The 22,674-nt window shown below is 50.0% G+C and overlaps 1 protein-coding gene across 1 annotated transcript in view; it reads left to right on the top strand.

The window, feature by feature from the left end:
- The first annotated feature begins 6,638 nt into the window (after window positions 1-6,638).
- Window positions 6,639-22,674, top strand: part of LOC141991024 (uncharacterized) — a 33,333-nt gene continuing 17,297 nt past the window's right edge. Inside the window, exons 1-4 of the mRNA XM_074959051.1 lie at window positions 6,639-6,675; window positions 9,133-9,228; window positions 13,326-13,423; window positions 21,419-21,511. Of these exons, the coding sequence (XP_074815152.1) occupies window positions 13,396-13,423; window positions 21,419-21,511 (121 nt within the window). The 5' untranslated portion in view covers window positions 6,639-6,675; window positions 9,133-9,228; window positions 13,326-13,395. The remainder of the gene's footprint in view (window positions 6,676-9,132; window positions 9,229-13,325; window positions 13,424-21,418; window positions 21,512-22,674) is intronic.

Here is a 22,674-nt window from a genome sequence, read left to right as displayed (position 1 = left end):
TCCAGGCCCAGTAGAAGCCTGAAGTGTTTTCAAGAGAACCCAGTGCTGCTGTGTCCCACCCATGCAGCAGTCACCTGGTGAAGTGAAATTAACCCGATTAAACTCTTTTTAATCCTGATGTCAAAACTTAACCGCAAAATGAGATTTCCATGCCTGCATCCTACACAAAGGGGAATGGAGTGATATCCCTCTCTGCTGGCCATTCAGTATGTGGCAGGGATCTGGGGCTCAGCAGAGAATGGAACTGAATCAATTTATTCGTTCCATTACATCTTCTTTCCAAACCTTCCTTTCGAGACAAGACTTCCATTGGAACATATTCCTTTAAAAGCAACAAGCTGGAACTCAGTTCTAACTAACAAAGCAGAATTCTGATTTGCACGGTTTAAAATATTCCAGCCTCTCACCAAAGAGTGTTTGGTAGGAAATGATAGGTTTTCTTAGCTAAAGCAGTTTTTGCAACTGCTAACCAGGAGCCTCCAGACACTCAGATTCTATGAAATCACAGCTTCAGATTCCAGCAGGGTTCCCCTAGCTCTTCATCCTTCCAACCAAGGTCAATAAACTGATGAGCTCCATGCAGTTTACTGCATGAAGGTCTTTTAGATGAGACCTTGAGTGCCAATATTCTGTTTGTTCTATGTATGTATTAAGGATTCCATGGCACTTTTCATAAGTAGGGTTTTTGCTCTGAAGTCCTTGGTCCAAAATTCTCTCTGTTGATCCGTGTCCCAGATTCCTGACTCACAGCAGGGTGGTTGTATTTCAGAGCAGGGTATTCCCAGCTATTCCTGCTGGTATTGTAGCACTAGCCATGATAGTTAGGTTGCACAGTGTTTCCACACACCAAACAGCTGTTACCAGTCACTTCTAAATATCTGAAACTGAAAAGTTCCACAGAAATGTAAAATATTCATTTACTTGATTTGATCAGCTTCACGTGCATTGTTGAGGCTGACCAGGAATGTTATTTAATTTGGATAAAAGGTTGGGATTTAGCCCAGGGGATCTCTGACAGTACCTGAGCTGTTCCACAGTACTGTGTCAATGAATTTAGTCATCAGACCCATTCCAGCTGCGGAGATAGACACATGAAGAAAACCTCCCACACAAGCTGCAAGTCTCCAGTTTCCCCATAGAGATGTCAGAAATACTAGACTGACAATCATAGACTTTTATCTCCTCTTTTTCAAAGGTAATGTTGAATTTAACATAGATATTGACTTGGTGACAGGGAATCAGGACTCCTGGTTTCTGTTCCTAGCTCTGCTCTTGACTTGCTGTGTGGGTCATTTCTCCTCAACATGCCACCTTCTCCTCATTTGTCAAATGGAGGTGATGTAAAGGAAGTTCACAGATTTTAACACCAGATGGGACCGCTATGATAATCTAATCTAACCTCTTGCATAACATGGCCATAGAATTTCATGCTGCGATTCCTGTATCAGGGCCAATAACTTGTGGTTTAACCAGACAAAACCTCTCTCCTCTTAAAAAGATGTCAAGTCCCGATTTAAAGACTCTAAAGTGTCCAGGATTTGTTTATTGTGGTTACTTAACAAATCAGTGATATTTAGGTGTGATTGCTGGCTGGGACACTAAGTGGCATGTAACTAAGTCAAGTGAGAGAAATTAAACAGGAAAATAATTACTCTTGGCAGAATTTAACTTTTTTATAATTTTGATTGATATCAATGTTTATTTTCAAGCATTTTTTTTTAGATTTTTATCCATTTAAATTTTCAATTGTGGGAAATTGGGGGTGGGGGGCAGACTAAGGACAATAGACACCGATATTCAAAAAGGCAAAGCTTTACAAACTGTTAAAATACAAATTGTCAAAATCATACAAATTAAATATCCTTAAATCAATAAATCACACCTGTTCACTATTCATATGCTAGTCCATTTGTAACAAGCCTCATTCAACATTCTAAACCACAGTAAGTTCTCAAGCAGCATCTTTCTTACATTGCCTGTCTGTACATTTCTATTGTTATTGCTGAAAATATTTTTGTTGTCAGTTTGGGTGTGTACAGGGAAACTGAGCTTTACCGACATCAACCAATAAAAAAAAAAAATCCTTCCACACCTAGAAATAATGAATTGAAAGTTACAGGATACAAGTTACAAGGCCTAGATGTTTGGGGACCTCTATTTGACACAGCCATCAATCTAGGGGATGAATATGTAGCCAGCCTGGTTGGCTGTGATATGATTAAGAATAGTTCACTTCATGAGGATTGCTGCTCATGTCATTCATATCCCTGTTCTGTTTTTGGTCCTAACTGTGCAGTTCTACCTCTAGTTCATGCCCTATGTCAGTGTCTGGTTATTGACACCTGGGGTATTTAGATTCTGGACTTGGGGCCTGAACCTGCATCAGTTAATGTGAATGGTAACGTCCCTACTGACTTCAGTAGGGCAGGACCTTGATGAGTAGCCGGCGTGCAGTAGTTCCCTGGGGGAAGCTCCCCTAGTGAACATCACCAAGGGTGCCAAGGCTCCAGGCATCATCACCTCACTCCAGCATTGCAGGGATGGGCTCTGCAAGTGTCAGTGCTGCTGCCACATGCTGGTGGAGCGTGTGCATCACATCCACTTCCTGTCCAGAGAGGGTAACAGCCCAATACTCCCAGCAGCTAATGGAGCTGCTCCCACAGCTCAAGTGAGACAGGGCTAGGCTGAAGGAGCCAGGCTGCAGTGCCGCCATCCTGGGATCTCCCTACCCCTGTCCTAGGCCCAGTACCCCCAAGTCCTCTGGCTGCGCAGGTGCCCACCCCAGCCTTGCACACCCCAGGCCCTGTGGTTGGGCCCTGTCCCCTCCTGACCCCGCACCCCCCTGTCCTCTACCCTGCACCTGCCAGCCCTGCACATTCCCCAGCCCAGTACACCCCAAGCCCTGTAGCTATGCGCTGGGCCGTGTCCCCTCCTGGGCCCTGCCTCCTCCTGGCCCTGTACTCCTCAGTCCTGCGCCCCCCAGGCCCTCTGGCCGGGCCCCAGCCCATCGCCCCCCGGGCTCTCTGGCTGGGCCCTGCCTCCTCCTGGCCCTGCACTCCTCAGTCCTGCGCCCCCCAGGCCCTCTGGCCGGGCCCCAGCCCATCGCCCCCCGGGCTCTCTGGCTGGGCCCTGCCTCCTCCTGGCCCTGCACTCCTCAGTCCTGCGCCCCCCGGGCTCTCTGGCTGGGCCCCGCCCGGACCCTGGCCAATGCCGACCCGCGTACCCACAATGCACCTGGACACTCGCTCAGAGCCGCGAGGGGGAGGCGGGGGATGCAGCGGGGAGGGTGACTAGGGGCCTCCCCGGATTCCTCTGGGCCGCCAGCGAGGGCTATGAAAGTGTCCCCGCCCCTCCGCTTTTCTCCGCTCCCATTGGTTCGCCTCCTGAGATCGCTCCGCCCCTTTCACCCAGCCCGGCTCAACGATTGGTCGCCGCGGGTTGGTCACTTCTCACTGGGGGCCGCCTGGCGCGGGCGGCCGTTGGCAGCAGTCGGGAGCTACGTGCGGCGGTTACCTGGCAGCCCCGCCCCCCGCCACGCGACCCCATAGACAGCTCCTCCCCCACAGCAACCGCCATAGACAGCCCCGCCCCCATAGGCGGCCCCGCCCCCCGGCCACCCGCGACACCGCCCCTCCCCCACAGCGACCCCCATAGACAGCCCCGCCCCCAGCCAGTCGCGACACGGCCCCGCCCCCATAGACGGCCCCGCCACCCGGCCACCCGCGACACCGCCCCTCCCCCACAGCGACCGCCATAGACAGACCCGCCCCCGGCCACCCGCGACACCGCCCCTCCCCCACAGCAACCCCCATAGACAGCTCCTCCCCCACAGCAACCCCCATAGACAGCCCCGCCCCCAGCCACCCGCGACACCGCCCCTCCCCCACAGCGACCGTCATAGACAGCCCCACCCCCAGCCAGTCGCGACACGGCCCCGCCCCCATAGACAGCCCCGCACCAGCCCGACACGACACTGCCCCTCCTCCACAGCAACCGCCATAGACAACCCCGCCCCCAGCCAGTGGTGACACGCCCCCCCATACACGGTCCTTCCCCCTTAGGCAGGCCCACCCCCCTCTGCACCAGAAAGCCCCACCCCCGCTCCACCCCAGCCAGACCCCCTCCACAGGCCACAGTGCCCCTCAGTGCCAGAAAGCCCCAGCTGCCTCCTTGCAGCCCCCCGCCCCATCCCATAGACTCCTCTGCGCCTCAGCACCAGACGGTTCCAGCTCCCCACCCCCCGAGCGCCGGACCACCCCAATCTCTTCCCTCCACTGCCCAGGCAGCTCCAGCTCCCCCCTCCCCGAGCGCCGGACCACCCCAATCTCTTCCCTCCACTGCCCAGGCAGCTCCAGCTCCCCCCCTCCACGAGCGCCGGACCACCCCAATCTCTTCCCTCCACTGCCCAGGCAGCTCCAGCTCCCCCCCTCCACGAGCGCCGGACCACCACAATCTCTTCCCTCCACTGCCCAGGCAGCTCCAGCTCCCCCCCTCCACGAGCGCCGGACCACCCCAATCTCTTCCCTCCGCTGCCCAGGCAGCTCCAGCTCCCCCCCCCTCCACGAGCGCCGGACCACCCCAATCTCTTCCCTCCACTGCCCAGGCAGCTCCAGCTCCCCCCCCCTCCACGAGCGCCGGACCACCCCAATCTCTTCCCTCCGCTGCCCAGGCAGCTCCAGCTCCCCACCCCTCCACGAGCGCCGGACCACCCCAATCTCTTCCCTCCACTGCCCAGGCAGCTCCAGCTCCCCCCCTCCCCGAGCACCGGACCACCCCAATCTCTTCCCTCCACTGCCCAGGCAGCTCCAGCTCCCCACCCCCCGAGCACCGGACCACCCCAATCTCTTCCCTCCGCTGCCCAGGCAGCTCCAGCTCCCCACCCCCCGAGCACCGGACCACCCCAATCTCTTCCCTCCACTGCCCAGGCAGCTCCAGCTCCCCCCCCCTCCACGAGCGCCGGACCACCCCAATCTCTTCCCTCCGCTGCCCAGGCAGCTCCAGCTCCCCACCCCTCCACGAGCGCCGGACCACCCCAATCTCTTCCCTCCGCTGCCCAGGCAGCTCCAGCTCCCCACCCCTCCACGAGCGCCGGACCACCCCAATCTCTTCCCTCCACTGCCCAGGCAGCTCCAGCTCCCCCCCTCCCCGAGCACCGGACCACCCCAATCTCTTCCCTCCACTGCCCAGGCAGCTCCAGCTCCCCACCCCCCGAGCACCGGACCACCCCAATCTCTTCCCTCCGCTGCCCAGGCAGCTCCAGCTCCCCACCCCCCGAGCGCTGGACCACCCCAATCTCTTCCCTCCGCTGCCCAGGCAGCTCCAGCTCCCCACCCCCCGAGCGCCGGACCACCCCAATCTCTTCCCTCCACTGCCCAGGCAGCTCCAGCTCCCCACCCCCCGAGCACCGGACCACCCCAATCTCTTCCCTCCGCTGCCCAGGCAGCTCCAGCTCCCCACCCCCTGAGCGCCGGACCACCCCAATCTCTTCCCTCCACTGCCCAGGCAGCTCCAGCTCCCCCCCCTCCACGAGCGCCGGACCACCCCAATCTCTTCCCTCCACTGCCCAGGCAGCTCCAGCTCCCCACCCCCCGAGCGCCGGACCACCCCAATCTCTTCCCTCCGCTGCCCAGGCAGCTCCAGCTCCCCACCCCCCGAGCGCCGGACCACCCCAATCTCTTCCCTCCCCTGCCCAGGCAGCTCCAGCTCCCCACCCCCCGAGCGCCGGACCACCCCAATCTCTTCCCTCCGCTGCCCAGGCAGCTCCAGCTCCCCACCCCCCGAGCGCCGGACCACCCCAATCTCTTCCCTCCTCTGCCCAGGCAGCTCCAGCTCCCCACCCCCCGAGCGCCGGACCACCCCAATCTCTTCCCTCCGCTGCCCAGGCAGCTCCAGCTCCCCACCCCCCGAGCGCCGGACCACCCCAATCTCTTCCCTCCGCTGCCCAGGCAGCTCCAGCTCCCCACCCCCCGAGCGCCGGACCACCCCAATCTCTTCCCTCCGCTGCCCAGGCAGCTCCAGCTCCCCACCCCCCGAGCGCCGGACCACCCCAATCTCTTCCCTCCCCTGCCCAGGCAGCTCCAGCTCCCCACCCCCCGAGCGCCGGACCACCCCAATCTCTTCCCTCCGCTGCCCAGGCAGCTCCAGCTCCCCACCCCCCGAGCGCCGGACCACCCCAATCTCTTCCCTCCTCTGCCCAGGCAGCTCCAGCTCCCCACCCCCCGAGCGCCGGACCACCCCAATCTCTTCCCTCCGCTGCCCAGGCAGCTCCAGCTCCCCACCCCCCGAGCGCCGGACCACCCCAATCTCTTCCCTCCGCTGCCCAGGCAGCTCCAGCTCCCCACCCCCCAAGCGCTGGACCACCCCAATCTCTTCCCTCCACTGCCCAGGCAGCTCCAGCTCCCCCCCCACTCCAGGCCCCTTCCACTTCCTAGGCCTGCCCAGTACCGGCTTTTGCCCTTTCGGGACCCCTAGCCTCTCAGCCTCAGCTTCACCCCCCCCCATCCCCATTTCCTTGCCCTAAGTCCTCCCTCAGGTGCTAGGCCCCCTTACGCCCCTGGGTGTCACCCTCTGCCCACTCCAGTTGCCCACCTACAACCCCCGCTCCATGCCCTTCTGCTCTGCTAGGCAGCTCCCAGAGACTTCCTGGAAGGAAGCGGCAGCCAGGCCTGCCACATGGTACGTACCCCCAGGAATAACCTTAGCAGGAGCAGCATGGGGCTTGCCTCTCGGTTTATGAACTGGTCCCAGGCGTGGGGGAGCATTCACATCTGTGCCTTTAAAATCGGGGCCACAGAGGGACACCCATCCCCATCTAGGGTTGCCAACTTTCTAATCATACAAAAACAAACACCCCTGTCCTTCCCGTGTCCCACCGCTTCTCCGAGGCCCTGCCCCCTGCTTGCTCCGTCCCCGCTCCCTCCATCGCTCGCTCTTCCCCACCCTCACTCACTTGCACTGGGCTGGGACGGGGGTTGGGGTGTGGGAGGGGGTATGGGCTCTGGGCTGGGGGTGTAGGCTTTGGGGTGGGGCCAGGGATGAGAGGTTTGGGGTGCAGGAGGGGGCTTTGGATTGAGGTGCAGGAGGAATGAGGGCTCTACCTGGGGGTGGGGCTGGGTGTGGGAGGGGACTCCAGGCTGGGGCAGGAGGTTGGGGTGCGGGAAGGGGTGCGGGGTCCTAGCGGCGATTACCATGGCTCCGAGGAAGCGGCTGCCAGGTCCCTGCGGCCTCTAGGCACATGGACGGCCAGGCGGCTCTGCGCAGTGCATGCTGCCTTCACACCCACAGGCACCGCCCCTGCAGCTCCCGTTAGTCGTGGTTCCCGGCCAGTGGGAGCTGCGGAGCTGGTACAAGGGGTGGGGGCAGCACATGGAACCTCCCTGGCTGCCTCAGCACCTTGGGGCCACAGGGACCTGGCAGCCGCTTCTGGGAGCAGTGCAGAGCCAGGGCAGGTAGGGAGTATGCCTTAGCCCTGGGCCCCTGCTGCACTGCTGACCAGACTTTTAACAGCCCAGGCAGCACCGCCACCAGGGTCCCTTTTTGACCGGGCGTTCTGGTCGAAAGCTGGACGCTTGGCCCCATCCCTCTTCCTGGATCTCTGCCCTGTGAGTGTGATGGTGCAGAACTCTATGATTTGGCGTGGTGCTCGTTTTCTGATGCCAGTTCATCCCCCTGAGCTCAGCATCCAAGTAAACCGAAAACCTCAACGCAAAACTTCTCCAGAATAACCCAAATTTTGCTTGTTTTCTAGTGGAAACGCTTAGTCAGATCTAGGGCCATGTGAGAGTTAGAACATGTTCACTTCACTGCTCACCTGCATCTTTGCTGAGGAGTCTGCCATGGATTCAGGGTTATGGGGAAAAAAAGCAGGAGAGGTGGTATCTGTATATGGGAGAAGGAATCCGCTCACAAAGTTGGTTTGCACACAGTAACGAAACTGTAACTTCTTGTCTAAAATCCTTAACCTGAAATAGCTAACTGATCTTAGGAAGTGGTAGTGGCTAGACTTGGAAAAAGAGAATAAGGCAGAGGCTGTTACTGAATCAGTTCGCTATTGTTGCATTATATGGTCTATGGTATTATGACTCATGCACTCACTTCCAAGTCTGCATTATAATTCGTGATGCTGAGTAATTGTATTCGTGGCAGTATTCATGCTTCTTCCGGGTCATTTATGTGAATAGAGGAAGAGTGGGGAGTCACATGGAAGAGCAGCCAGAAGAGTTTTGGGAAGGTGGCAGCCAGGCTCTCAGCTGACAGGCCTTCCAGCGTAGTGTGGAATGCACGAGGCAGATCAGAATCCACCTCTCAGCCATAGCTGCATTGTTGTAGTTGGGAGAGCAGTTCGTGTTAGCGAACTGAGCAGCTACAGTGTGACTCAGAGATACACAGGAGAAGATTGCTTGAGTAAGAAGGAAACTTTTAAATATAGCTGCTTTTCTGACTCCAACCACAAACTTTCCTTCCAGTTTTCATTACAGTAATTATCATGGTGATTTCTCTTCCACATTGTACATAGTGACAGCATCTTTCACCATGTACAGTGCAAAAATGAAATGCAGTTAGCAATCCATATCTGGCCTTCTAGCTAGGTAATCCAGTCTTGAAAGCTTAAAACAACACAGACTTATATTCAGATCAGTCAAGTTTTAACATTTCAACTCCATACCTTTTACTTTCACGTATATTTTATATTTAAGCCAATTAACTAGTTTATTTGTTAGCAAAAGACCAGTTCTGGTGAGTGTATGGAAGATATAATGTGCTTACCACCCTTGCAAAGCATACCTGAAATGATTAAAATCTTCCTGAACATTGCAGGGTTAATATCTTATTGGTCAGCCTTCGCTGTGGTCTTATATCTTTGATATCCAGTATGGCAATTTTCATGCAGGAGGATTTCAAAGCATTTTATGGACCATAAAAATAGCAATTACTTTGTGACTTCCCCATGTTGAAATGCAGCTACCTTTGTGATGGAACGCAGCACCACCTGTTTACTGGCCACAGCGCTCTGCAGCAGCTGAAGGAGAACACCATATCCTGTTGAAACGACACAGAGATGTTAGGAAATCAAAATGTAACTGCCTGAAAGTGCAGTGGGCTCTGACCTGGATGCCTCCTTCTGTATTTCAGGACATTGATGCACTGAGCAGTCCTTGGGACAGTTCTCGTTCTTCTTCCAGTTGTGAGGAGGAGCCATATGGAAGGCTAGCAGTGTCGGAACGCTTGGTAAGATTTTAGCTGCAGCACTTCACTTTAATTGGTACTCGGGGTGAAGTCCTTCACTCATGAATTATTGGGACTCCTAAGCAATCAGTGACTCTAAAGAAGCAAGGGGATAATGCACAGTGAGCTTTTTGTGGACTGGAGAAGGTGAAGTGGATGGCAGGGAGGCCAGAGAAGAGGAGGAGTTGTAGAGGTCGATATGGGAAATAAAGGCCTGGACATGAGCTCTTAGCTGCAGAGATAGAGAGGTTATGGAGGAAGAAGTGGCAAGAGTTGGATATGACTTGCATATGTGGGGAAAGGAGAGAGAGGAATGAAAGGAAACTCCCAGGTTATGGACCTGAATGAAGGTGAGAGTGGTGATGGTGCCAACCATCCTTACAGAGACTGCAGGGAATGGAGAGGATTTGGAAGGGAAGATCAGGGGAGATAGTTTGGCCATGGTAAATTCAAGCTTTTCAAAACACTTCACTGATGCTAAACCTCTCAACATACCAGTGAGCTAGGTAAGGACTATCCTCCCCGTTTCACAGGTTGGGGAATTGATGCAGGGTGAAGGGAGTCATTTACTCAAGCATTACAGTGAGCGAGAAGCAAAACTCAGGAGTTCAAGGTCCACAGTCACCTAAGGCTACTAGACCAGTCTTTTCTACAGGAAGGACTTTTGGAGCAGTGATGTGGATTAGCTTGTGGATTCTAGTCTCATCAAGGATATCATGGCAGCTCCATCACCTGGGGCCCTTAAAACTGGACAGGACACCAAACCCTAGGAAATTAGCACTAGAGATCAGTCCTTCATTGGTCCCAGGAGATGGGTGGTGTTTAGGAGAATATGGGGCCTCTGCAGGAGGTGCAGGTGCCTAAAGTTGGCCCTTAGGTGAGGGGGGAGGGGAGTCTAAACTGTGTGATGTGGAACTTTGTCTAAATGTAGTAAACACCTGCCCACCCCGTATGGCCCAAGATGAATGTTCTTTTCCCATCATACCATACATACCACACAGACTATGCTGACAGCTTGTGCCACACGCTCTCAAAGAAACTGCGGAACCACCTGATCAACATCCTCTACAGCAAACAGGGAAAGATAAAGAATGAGCTCTCAAAACTGGATACTCTCATAAAAAACCAACCTTCCACACAAACTTCCTCGTGGCTGGACTTTACAAAAACTAGACAAGCCACTTACATCCGATGAAGTGAGCTGTAGCTCACAAAAGCTTATGCTCAAATAGATTGGTTAGTCGCTAAGGTGCCACAAGTCCTCCTTTTCTTTTTGCGAATACAGACTAACAGGGCTGTTACTCTGAAACACACACTTTGCTTCTCTACAAAAGAAGAAGGACACTAAACTATCTAAACTACTACATGCCACAAGAGGCCACAGCAATGGTTCCCTCAACCCACCCAGCAATATTGTTAACCTGTCCAACTATACTCTTAGCCCAGCAGACGAATCTGTCCTATCTCGGGGCCTCTCCTTCTGCCCCTCCACCCCCACGAACATGATACAGTTCTGTGGAGACCTAGAATCCTATTTTCAACGTCTCTGACTCAAGGAATATTTCCAACACACCTCTGAACAACATACTAATCCGCGGAGACCTTCTTACCAACACTACAAAAAGAAGGATTCGAGGTGGACTCCTCCTGAAGGTCGAAACAGCAGACTGGACTTCTACATAGAGTGCTTCCGCCGACGTGCACAGGCTGAAATTGTGGAAAAGCAGCATCACTTGCCCCATAACCTCAGCCGTGCAGAACACAATGCCATCCACAGCCTCAGAAACAACTCTGACATCATAATCAAAAAGGCTGACAAAGGAGGTGCTGTCGTCATCATGAATAGGTTGGAATATGAACAAGAGGCTGCTAGGCAGCTCTCCAACACCACTTTCTACAAGCCATTACCCTCTGATCCCACTGAGGGTTACCAAAAGAAACTACACCATTTGCTCAAGAAATTCCCTGAAAAAGCACAAGAACAAATCCGCACAGACACACCCCTGGAATCCCGACCTGGGGTATTCTATCTGCTACCCAAGATCCATAAACCTGGAAATCCTGGACACCCCATCATCTCAGGCATTGGCACCCTGACAGTAGGATTGTCTGGCTATGTAGACTCCCTCCTCAGGCCCTACGCTACCAGCACTCCCAGCTATCTTCGAGACACCACTGACTTCCTGAGGAAACTACAATCCATCGGTGATCTTCCTGAAAACACCCTCCTGGCCACTATGGATGTAGAAGCCCTCTACACCAACATTCCACACAAAGATGGACTACCAGCCATCAGGAACACTATCCCCAATAATGTCACGGCAAACCTGGTGGCTGAACTTTGTGATTTTGTCCTCACCCATAACTATTTCACATTTGGGGACAATGTATACCTTCAAATCAGTGGCACTGCTATGGGTACCCGCATGGCCCCACAGTATGCCAACATTTTTACGGCTGACTTAGAACAACGCTTCCTCAGCTCTCGTCCCCTAATGCCCCTACCCTACTTGCGCTATATTGATGACATCTTCATCATCTGGACCCATGGAAAAGAAGCCCTTGAGGAATTCCACCATGATTTCAACAATTTCCATCCCACCATCAACCTCAGTCTGGACCAGTCCACACAAGAGATCCACTTCCTGGACACTACGGTGCTATTAAGCGATGGTCACATAAACACCACCCTATACCGGAAACTTACTGATCGCTATTCCTACCTACATGCCTCCAGCTTTCACCCAGACCACACCACACAATCCATCGTCTACAGCCAAGCTCTACGATACAACCACATTTGTTCCAACCCCTCAGACAGAGACAAACACCTACAAGATCTCTATCAAGCATTCTTACAACTACAATACCCACCTGCTGAAGTGAAGAAACAAATTGACAGAGCCAGAAGAGTACCCAGAAGTCACCTGCTACAGGACAGGCCCAACAAAGAAAATAATAGAACGTCACTAGCCATCACCTTCAGCCCCCAACTAAAACCTCTCCAGCGCATCATCAAGGATCTACAACCTATCCTGAAGGACGACCCAACACTCTCACAAATCTTGGGAGACAGGCCAGTCCTTGCCTACAGACAGCCCCCCAACCTGAAGCAAATACTCACCAGCAACCACACACCACACAACAGAACCACTAACCCAGGAACTTATCCTTGCAACAAAGCCCGTTGCCAACTGTGTCCACATATCTATTCAGGGGACACCATCATAGGGCCTAATCACATCAGCCACACTATCAGAGGCTCGTTCACCTGCACATCTACCAATGTGATCTATGCCATCATGTACCAGCAATGCCCCTCTGCCATGTACATTGGTCAAACTGGACAGTCTCTACATAAAAGAATAAATGGACACAAATCAGATGTCAAGAATTATAATATTCATAAACCAATCGGAGAACACTTCAGTCTCTCTGGTCACTCGATTACAGACCTAATTAGAAGTCGCAATATTACAACAAAAAGACTTCAAAAACAGACTCCAACGAGAGACTGCTGAATTGGAATTAATTTGCAAACTGGATAAAATTAACTTAGGCTTGAATAGAGACTGGGAGTGGATGGGTCATTACACAAAGTAAAACTATTTCCCCATGTTTATTTCCCCCCACCACCACCACCCACTGTTCCTCAGACGTTCTTGTTAACTGCTGGAAATGGCCCACCTTGATTATCACTACAAAAGGTTTTCTTCCCCCCCGCCCCCGCTCTCCTGCTGGTAATAGCTCATCTTAAGTGATCGCTCTCCTTACAGTGTGTATGATAACACCCATTTTTTCATGTTCTGTGTGTATATAAATCTCCTCACTGTATTTTCCACTGAATGCAACCGATGAAGTGAGCTGTAGCTCACGAAAGCTTATGCTCAAATAAATTGGTTAGTCTCTAAGGTGCTACAAGTACTCCTTTTCTTTTCCCATCTATAACCCTAGCTAGTTCCTTGGGTGCTGTAATGTAGCTCAAGCGAAGGAGAGCATGCCTTGTTTTAAAGAGCAATTTTAAATTGGTGTCTTCACCTTGTGATGCAAACATTTTGGTTAGCAATATGAGACTGCTAACATCCTGCATCTTTCCCAAGGCTGGTGCTACCGAGTCCTTGTGCAGTCAGGAAGAGGAGGGACAGAAGAAGCAGCAAAGCCATCAAGGGAATGGAGCAGGAGTTCCACAGCAGGATGGGTAGGTCCATCCCCAACTAGCACTGCCCAAACTGGGAGATTTTCTTCAGCCCTTTGGAGAGGTAGTTGTGCTATTATGGTTCATAGCTTTTCTCTTTCCCTGCATGGGTTTCCCTCTCGCTCTACTGTATTTGCTCTTACCATCAAGACACGTTACCGTGACTGTGCCCCATCCCTCTGGCTAAGGAGGGTTGGACACATTCACTCCAGAGCAGTGCAGCTCCTGAAATATCCAGAGCAACATGAGGACTTCACTCTGTCATTGCTGCTGCTGCTGTTCAAGTCCAATCCTGGTTCCTAGAAGACAAGACAAGAGGAATAAACACAAAAGGGGGAGAGAAAAGAACAGCAAAGAGACAAAATGCAGTTTCTGGCTCTGGTCTTGACTCTTGCAGCCTCACTGCTTGAGAAACACAGATGCAGCACACTGTCTGGTCAGGCATTCAGAGTATGCTTACACAGAGTATGTTTACACAGCAAAGAAGACTCGTGGGGCTTAGGCTGCGGGGCTATTTCACTGCTGTGTAGAGTTACAGGCTCAGGCTGGAGCCTGAGTTCTGGGACCTTCCCACCTCGCAGGATCCTACAGTCTGCATTACAGCCCAAGCCCAGTGGTCTGCACAGCAGTGAAATAGCCCCACAGCCAGAGTCCTGCGAACCCAAGTTAGCTGGCACGGGCCAGCTGCGGGTGTCTAGTTGCTGTGTGGGGATACCCTCAGAGACTTGGCAGACTTGTCCCAGCTTCAGGCTGTTTAAGGCATTGCACGTAGCTGCCTTTTTTTGCTCATAGGCTTACAGCAGAATTGCAAAATATGCAGTCTTGGCCAGCTAAGCCAGACTCTTATTAAATAGAAATAAAAAGGAGAGGGAGGGATGGGAAGGAGAAGAAATAATGTGGGGAAGGAAAAGAACACACAAAGGGGTGGGGGCAGGCGTGTGACAAAGTTTGATATCCCAGGTGGTATTTGGATTTAGCCAGTAGAGATGGAAACGTCATCTGGCTCCTTCTCTCTGGCCTGGTATCTTGGACTTTAAGGTCAGAAGTGACCATCATGATCATCTTGTCTGACCTGCACATTGCAAGCCACAGAACCTCACCCACCCACCTCTGTAACATGCTCATAACCTCTGGCTGAGTTACTGAAGTCCTCAAGTCATGATTTAAAGACTTAATGTTACAGAGAATCCACCATTTATAGTAGTTTAAACCTGAAAGTGATCTGTGTCCCATGCTGCAGAGGAAGGCTAAAAACCCCCAGAGTCTCTGCCAGTCTGACCTAAGGGAAAAATCCTTCCCGACCTCAAACATGATGGTCAGTTGGACCCTGAGCATGTGGGCAAGACCCGGGGAAAGAAGTCTCTAGTAACTCAGAACCGTCCCCATCTAGTGTTCCATCACCGGCTCTTGGGGATATTTGCTACTAGCGGTTGCAGATCGGCTGCATGCAGTTGTAGGCAGTTTCCTTGTACCATCCCCTTTATAAGCTTATCAAGCTCAGTCTTGAAACCAGTTAGGTTTTTTGCCTCCCCTGCTCCTCTTGGGAGGTTGTTCCAGAACTTCACTCCTCTGATGGTTAGAAACCTTTGTCTAATTTCAAGCCTAAACTTGTTGATAACCAGTTTATATCCATTTGTTTTTGTGTCCGCATTGGCACTTAACTGAAATAACTCCTCTCCCTCCCTGGTATCTATCCCGCTGACATATTTATAGAGAGCAGTCATATCTCCAGCTCTTTGAGTCTCCTCTCGCAAGGCAGGTTTTCCATTCCTTGGATCATCCTAGTAGCCCTTCTCTGTACCTATTCCAGTTTGAATTCATCTTTCTTAAACATGGGAGACCAGAATTGCACACAGTACTCCAGATGACGTCTCACCAGTGCCTTGGAAGTGTTAGTATTGTTATCCTTGTCTCTACTGGATATACCTCACTTATGCATCCTAGGACTGTATTAGCCCTTTTCATGGCCGCAATCACGTTGACAGCTCATAGTTATCCCGTGATCAACCAACACACTCAGGTCTTCTCTTCCTTTGTCACTTGTAACTGATAAATCCCCAGTTTATAGAAAAAAATCTTCTTGTTAGTCCCTAAGTGCATAAGTTTGCACTATTAAATTTTATCCCATTTCTATTACTCCAGTTTTCAAGGTCGTCCAGATCTTCTTGTATGATATTCCGGTCCTCCTCCATATTGGCAATACCTCCCAATTTTGTGTCATCTGCAAATTTTATTAGCACAATCCCACTTCTTGTGCCAAGGTCAGAAATAAAAATGTTAAATGAGATTGGTCCCAAGACCGATCTCCGAGGATCTCTACTAATAAATTTTGCCCAGCCTGACAGTTTACCTTTCAGTATGACCATTGTAGTCTTCCCTTTAACCAGTTTCTTATCCACCTTCCAGTTTTCATATTCATCCCCATCTTCTCCAATTTAACTAATAATTTCCCATGTGGAACTCTATCAAATGCCTTTCTGAAATCCAGATAGATTAGATCTACTGCATTTCCTTTGTCAAAAAAATCAGTTTTTTTTTCTCAAAGAAGGAGATCGTGTCGGTCTGGCATGATCTACCTTTTGTAAACCCATGTTATATTCTATCCCAATTACCATTTACCTTTATGTCCTTAATTGCTTTCTCTTTCAAAATTTGTTCCAAGACCTTGCATACAGTTGAGGTCAAACTAAGAGGCCTGTAATTTCCTGGATCACTTTTTTTCCTTTTCTTCAAAATAGATACGATGTTAGCAATTCTCTAGTCATGACCCATGAGTTTACAGAGTCATTAAAAATCTTTGCTATTGGGCTCCCATTTTCATGTGCCAGTTCCTTTAATATTTTTGGATGGAGATTATCCAGACTCCCCAGTTTAGTCCCATTAAGCTGTTTGAGTTTGTCTTCCACCTTGGATATGGTAATTTCTACTTCCATATCCTCGTTCCCATTAACTACCCTGCCATTGCCCCTAAGCTCTTCTTTAGCCTCATTAAAAACTGAGGCAAAGTATTTCTTTAGGTGTTGGGACATGCCTAGATTATCTTTAATCTCCACTCCATCCTCAGTGCTTGGCGATCCTACTTCTTCTTTCCTTTAATTACTGCATCGGCTGTACGCCGACCTAACTTAGGTGGACATAATTTCCTTTAAAAGGTCCAACTCTGCTTAGCTTTTAGCAATTCTCATTTATCCCTACACTTTCCTTGCTGATCCTTCCCATCTTCCATTTCTTGTAGGCTTTCTGCTTTCCCTTTATCACCTCTTTGTGATACTTAGTCTGCAACCCTTCCCTATGCATTTTTTCCCCTTTCTTGGGATGCAGGCAGAGTTTCTGCAACTTTGACTTAAAGTAATTCCAGGCCTCCTCCACATTCAGATCCTTGAGTTCTTCAGTCTAGTCCACTTCCCTAGCTAATTCCCTTAATATTTTAAAGTTTGCAGTTTTGAAATCAGGGACCCTATGTGCAAATTTGTTTTTGTTTATCCTTTCATTCAGTTTAAACTGAATTAGCTCATGATCACTCGAACCACGTCCTCACGACTCACCAATTCTAAATCGGAAACGACATCACCCCTTGTTGGTTCGATGACTGTTTGATGAAGACATCTGCCAGCTATCACAACCCGGAAAATCTGGGCCTTGCTATTACTAGTAGCACTTGTCCTTCAATCTATATCTGGGACATTAAAGTCTGCCATAATCATACAATTTCCAATTGTATTTATTTCATTAACAATATTAACAAGGTGTCAATCCATATCCAGATTGGATCCTGGGGTCTTTAGCATACCCCAAGCACTATCCTAGAGTAGCCTCTGGTAGCTTTCTTTCCCAAACTGATTTTGACCCAAATGGACTCTGTGTTATCCATCACTTCTAATTTCTTTACAGTCTACCTCATCATTAACATACAATGCTGCTCCACCACCTTTATCCTTATTTCTGTCTTTCCTGAACAGCACATAGCCTTCAATACCTGTACTCCAGTCATGGCTACTATTCCACCATGTTTCTGACATCCCTATAGTATCTGGCTTCACTTCCTGCACCAGTAGTTCTAGTTCCTCCATTTTGTTACTCACTCTATAAATGTTCATTCACTTTTTACAGTTTAACTCACAATTAGGGTAAATTTGTAGGCCCATTTAGCACAACAGCTCTCATCTGGGGAGCTGTGGGAACTGAGCCATAAACTCGACATTTATCAAGGGGCTGAGTGGGGATCAGCTGGAGATAGTGCAAGGATTTCACCATAAGGTTTATGAGATTTTGCATGGCAAACTAGCAGTCAGTCTGCATCCCTGCTGTACACGAGAATTCCTTCGTGTGGGGATCGGATGGAAGCATTGCAGCACCAACTACAGAGAAACTTCTCTTTGACGGAACATCAGATGTTCGTGTTCCAAATCACCAGGACGTGGCCAACCGTCCTAGAATTGTTTACACAGCCACAAAACGCAGACAGCTGATTTTTTTCCCCTTCTGGTTCAAATATCTTCTTAATCTGCGCAACTAGATCACAGGTTTACTGACGAGGTTGTAGATATTGTCACGAATAATTTAGGTTTGACTTTTAACCCGAGGGGAGGGAAACTTCATCTGCATCCTTAGTGAGGTTACAGGGACAAACCATCCTGATGTGTAGAAAGAATAGTAAATATGGCAGGCGACCAGCTTGGCTTAACAGTGAAATCCTTGCTGATCTTAAACACAAAAAAGCAGCTTACAAGAAGTGGAAGATTGGACAAAAGACTAGGGAGGAGTATAAAAATATTGCTCGGGCATGCAGGAGTGAAATCAGGAAGGCCAAATCACACCTGGAGTTGCAGCTAGCAAGAGATGTTAAGAGTAACAAGAAGGGTTTCTTCAGGTATGTTAGCAACAAAAAGAAAGTCAAGGAAAGTGTGGGCCCCTTACTGAATGAGGGAGGCAACCTAGTGACAGAGGATGTGGAAAAAGCTAATGTACTCAATGCTTTTTTTGCCTCTGTCTTCACGAACAAGGTCAGCTCCCAGACTGCTGCACTGGGCAGCACAGCATGGGGAGGAGGTGACCCGCCCTCTGTGGAGAAAGAAGTGGTTCGGGACTATTTAGAAAAGCTGGATGAGCACAAGTCCGTGGGGCCGGATGCGCTGCATCCAAGAGTGCTAAAGGAGTTGGCGGATGTGATGCAGAGCCATTGGCCATTATCTTTGAAAACTCACGGCGATCGGGGGAGGTCCCGGACGACTGGAAAAAGGCTAATGTAGTGTCCATCTTTAAAAAAGGGAAGGAGGAGGATCTGGGGAACTATAGGCCAGTCAGCCTCACCTCAGTCCCTGGAAAAATCATGGAGCAGGTCCTCAAGGAATCAATTCTGAAGCACTTAGAGGAGAGGAAAGTGATCAGGAACAGTCAGCATGGATTCACCAAGGGCAAGTCATGCCTGACTAATCTAATTGCCTTCTATGACGAGATAACTGGCTCTGTGGATGAGGGGAAAGCAGTGGACGTGTTGTTCCTTGACTTTAGCAAAGCTTTTGACATAGTCTCCCACAGTATTCTTGCCAGTAAGTTAAAGAAGTATGGGCTGGATGAATGGACTATAAGGTGGATAAAAAGCTGGCTAGATTGTCGGGCTCAACAGGTAGTGATCAGTGGTTCCATGTCTAGTTGGCAGCCGGTATCAAGTGGAGTGCCCCAAGGGTCGTTCCTGGGGCCGGTTTTGTTCAATATCTTCATAAATGATCTGGAGGATGGTGTGGATTGCACCCTCAGCAAGTTTGCAGATGACACTAAACTGGGAGGAGAGGTAGATACGCTGGAGGGTAGGGATAGGATACAAAGGGCCCTAGACAAATTAGAGGATTGGGCCACAAGAAATCTGATGAGGTTCAACAAGGACAAGTGCAGAGTCCTGCACTTAGGACGGAGGAATCCCATGCACTGCTACAGACCAGGGACCGAATGGCTCGGCAGCAGTTCTGCAGAAAAGGACCTAGGGGTTACAGTGGACGAGAAGCTGGGTATGAGTCAACAGTGTGCCCTTGTTGCCAAGAAGGCCAGTGGCATTTTGGGATGTATAAGTAGGGGCATTGCCAGCAGATCGAGGGACATGATTGTTCCCCTCTATTGGACATTGGTGAGGCCTCATCTGGAGTACTCCGTCCAGTTTTGGGCCCCACACTGCAAGAAGGATGTGGAAAAATTGGAGAGAGTCCAGCGGAGGGCAACAAAAATGATTAGGGGACTGGAACACATGACTTCTGAGGAGAGGCTGAGGGAACTGGGATTGTTTAGTGTGCGGAAGAGAAGAATGAGGGGGGATTTGATAGCTGCTTTCAACTACCTGAAAGGGGGTTCCAAAGAGGATGGATCTAGACTGTTCTCAGTGGTAGCAGATGACAGAACGAGGAGTAATGGTCTCAAGTTGCAGTGGGGGAGGTTTAGGTTGGATATTAGGAAAAACTTTTTCACTAGGAGGGTGGTGAACACTGGAATGCATTACCTAGGGAGGTGGTGGAATCTCCTTCCTTTGAAGTTTTTAAGGTCAGGCTTGACAAAGCCCTGGCTGGGATGATTTAGTTGGGGATTGGTCCTGCTTTGAGCAGGGGGTTGGACTAGATGACCTCCTGAGGTCCCTTCCAACCCTGATATTCTATGATTCTATGTATGTGGCCCTTTATTTTCCTAATTAGACCTTTAATCTCTACAGTTCATGGATGAATATTGCTTTCACCCACTCGCAAGTGTCCAGAGCCTCTGCTGAGGGGGAGAGCCATCTTCAGGCACCAAGGAAAAAGGTGGCAAGCAGGAGAGTGGATCAGAAGAACCCTCCGTTTGAGGACTTTAAGGGAACTCTGATAGGTGATGTCCCCAGAACTCTCCTGAAGATGAGGTTGTAGGGTGCCTTTCAGGTCCTGTTTGAGACTGTAACAGATCACTTTATCTGATAGATGTGAAGGCAGGTTTGTCTTTATTGGGTTGTATTCTGACTGGCCTGGAGAACAGATCTCATGTTCTGTAGTCACTTGGAGTTGTCTTCCAGTCCAGCATCTTCCTGACAGGGGAAGCTGAAGAACTGGATGGGGCTCTTAATCTACTCTGGAGCTGGAGCTAGCTGGCTGGAGTACACTCACGTCTCAAGCCCTGTGTATGTATTCAGGCTGCTAGCCTTCCACATTGCTGCAGCAGTACTTCCATTTGTTGCATGCTAGTCCATCGCGGCTGGCTCAGGTCTGTTTGCCAGAGTTAGAAGTTACACCTGCAGCTCCAGTGTAGACATACCTGTGAGGCCATCAGTCCTGCACTTTGCTTGCCCACAGAGGGTGCAGCAGAGCCAAGTAAGGTAGTCCTGTCAACCCTGGCCTGTAGAGCTGAGCTTGCTGCAGCTCCACTCTCTCCTTACCCCTTACCCCAGCCCCACTGCTTCGAAGCCTTTGTTAAAGGATCTCATCTTTTTATGAAGCCGATTTCTTTAAAATATACAAATCGTATATCAGTGAATTTTACCAGCTTCCCACCAATCTGATGGGCTGGCACAGAGCACATCTGAGTAACTGGCACTTACAGATGACTTCTGCATCAGACACAAATATAACCCTCTACTACCTTCAATGCACTGTTATATGGCTGTGGTCTTCTCAGCCTTGTGCATATTCTACCTTCCCAAACTGCCACAGGATTAGCACAGTTCAACCTGAGTGGCGGGTTTGCTTGGTCTGAGCAGATTCTCAGCAGTAGAGGATGTTCTAGCTCAGGAGTAGAGGGATGCATTGGTAGAGCAGTGTGGGGATGCAAGCGTAGAAGACCAGAAGGGCTGTGGGCCAGGACTGAGGGACGTCAGAATTGCTGTGTGCGTGGGGAGCCCAGGACTGGAATAACTTCTTGATTTGGAAAAAAGTGATCCTGTTCCATTCAGGACTCTTTACTGTGGCCATCTCTGGGGCATGTGAGTGGCTGTGGCTTGGCTCAGTAGACGGTTTACTTCTTGTACCTGTTTTCCTTAATTTCTCTTAGATCAAGACCCCAAAGATGCTAAATCTCATCAACATTCTGTGAAAAATCAGAGAGCCTTTGTTTACAAGTCCAGCTCAACAGAACATGCTCAAGGTAAATAAAAACGTCAAGAAAACAAGACAAAAACACAGATACCGACCCAGGCCCCTCACAATCGAAGGGATGATTCTGCCTGAAGTCCTTCTACAAGAACCGGAACCGTGCTTTGCATACTTTATTCTGCCTAAAAAATATTCCAGCTCTGCTTTTCTCTGTGTGGTTCCCAAACTTTAACAACCTGTGAACCCCTTTCACTAAAATGTCAAGTCTCACGAACCCCCTCCTAAAAATGAACATTTCCAGGGATTTTCTCCGTTATCTGAGTATAAATTATAAAAGCAGTGATCTTGGAAACATAAAATTTGTTTTTATGACATGCTTATTACACACTATTTATTATTAATTATTATTTATCATTACAGTCTTTTTATTACATTATGAAAACGGCAACACTCTTCCAAGATCCCACTTTCATAGCTTGTATCACTTTGAATAAGCCTGTTATAAGACAAGGCTCCTATGTTTCACCAAGGAGTATCAGATGTGAAACAGTATGAAGGTATTTAAGAAGCCAACTCAAAGAGTTCCTCCGACACAAGCATTCAGGTCTTGAGCAGTCCAGGCAAACAACGCACGTTACAACAAAGCTTAAACTTGTTCTTCATAATAATTTTAAAAACAATACTAGCTGCCTATTTAATTTTAAAAACAGCAAAAAATATCCACCTCCCTTTCCATTTCTTATAAGGAGTCTTGAAGTTTACATCTCCTCAGTGGGATAGATATGGTTGCTTTGATCTGCTTAGCTCTTGGAAGTCCAGAGGCTCTGAGCTGCTGGCCCCGTGCTGCCCAAGGTCCTAGGGACAGCTCTGTCCGCCATTAGGGAAATTTTTCCTGAGAACTCCTTGTAACATTTCACGAACCCCAGTTTGGGAACCACTGCTCTACAGGATCTCTCAGTTAGCTGGATCCTGTTGCAGAAACATATTAAAATTAGAGATTAACCAAACCTCTAAACTCCAGTTGCTCCATTTCTGTCATTGGAAACCATGCTGGAGCAAGAGGAGCACATTTAGAGCGGAGTAAGCATGTTGTTCCACATGCAGCTATCCTGCTCTGAAATGTACCCAGCGTGTGTAAGGTATAAACAAAGCCGGGAGGGAAAGAGCACGTCCGCTTTGTCTGAAAATCCAGTGGACTCAGAAATTTTCCATGGA

This window comes from Natator depressus, chromosome 1 (genome assembly GCF_965152275.1).
Source record: "Natator depressus isolate rNatDep1 chromosome 1, rNatDep2.hap1, whole genome shotgun sequence".
Lineage (NCBI taxonomy): Eukaryota > Metazoa > Chordata > Testudines > Cheloniidae > Natator > Natator depressus.
The sequence above is the reverse complement of the archived record's forward strand: the minus strand, read 5'-3'. Positions and strand labels throughout refer to the sequence as shown.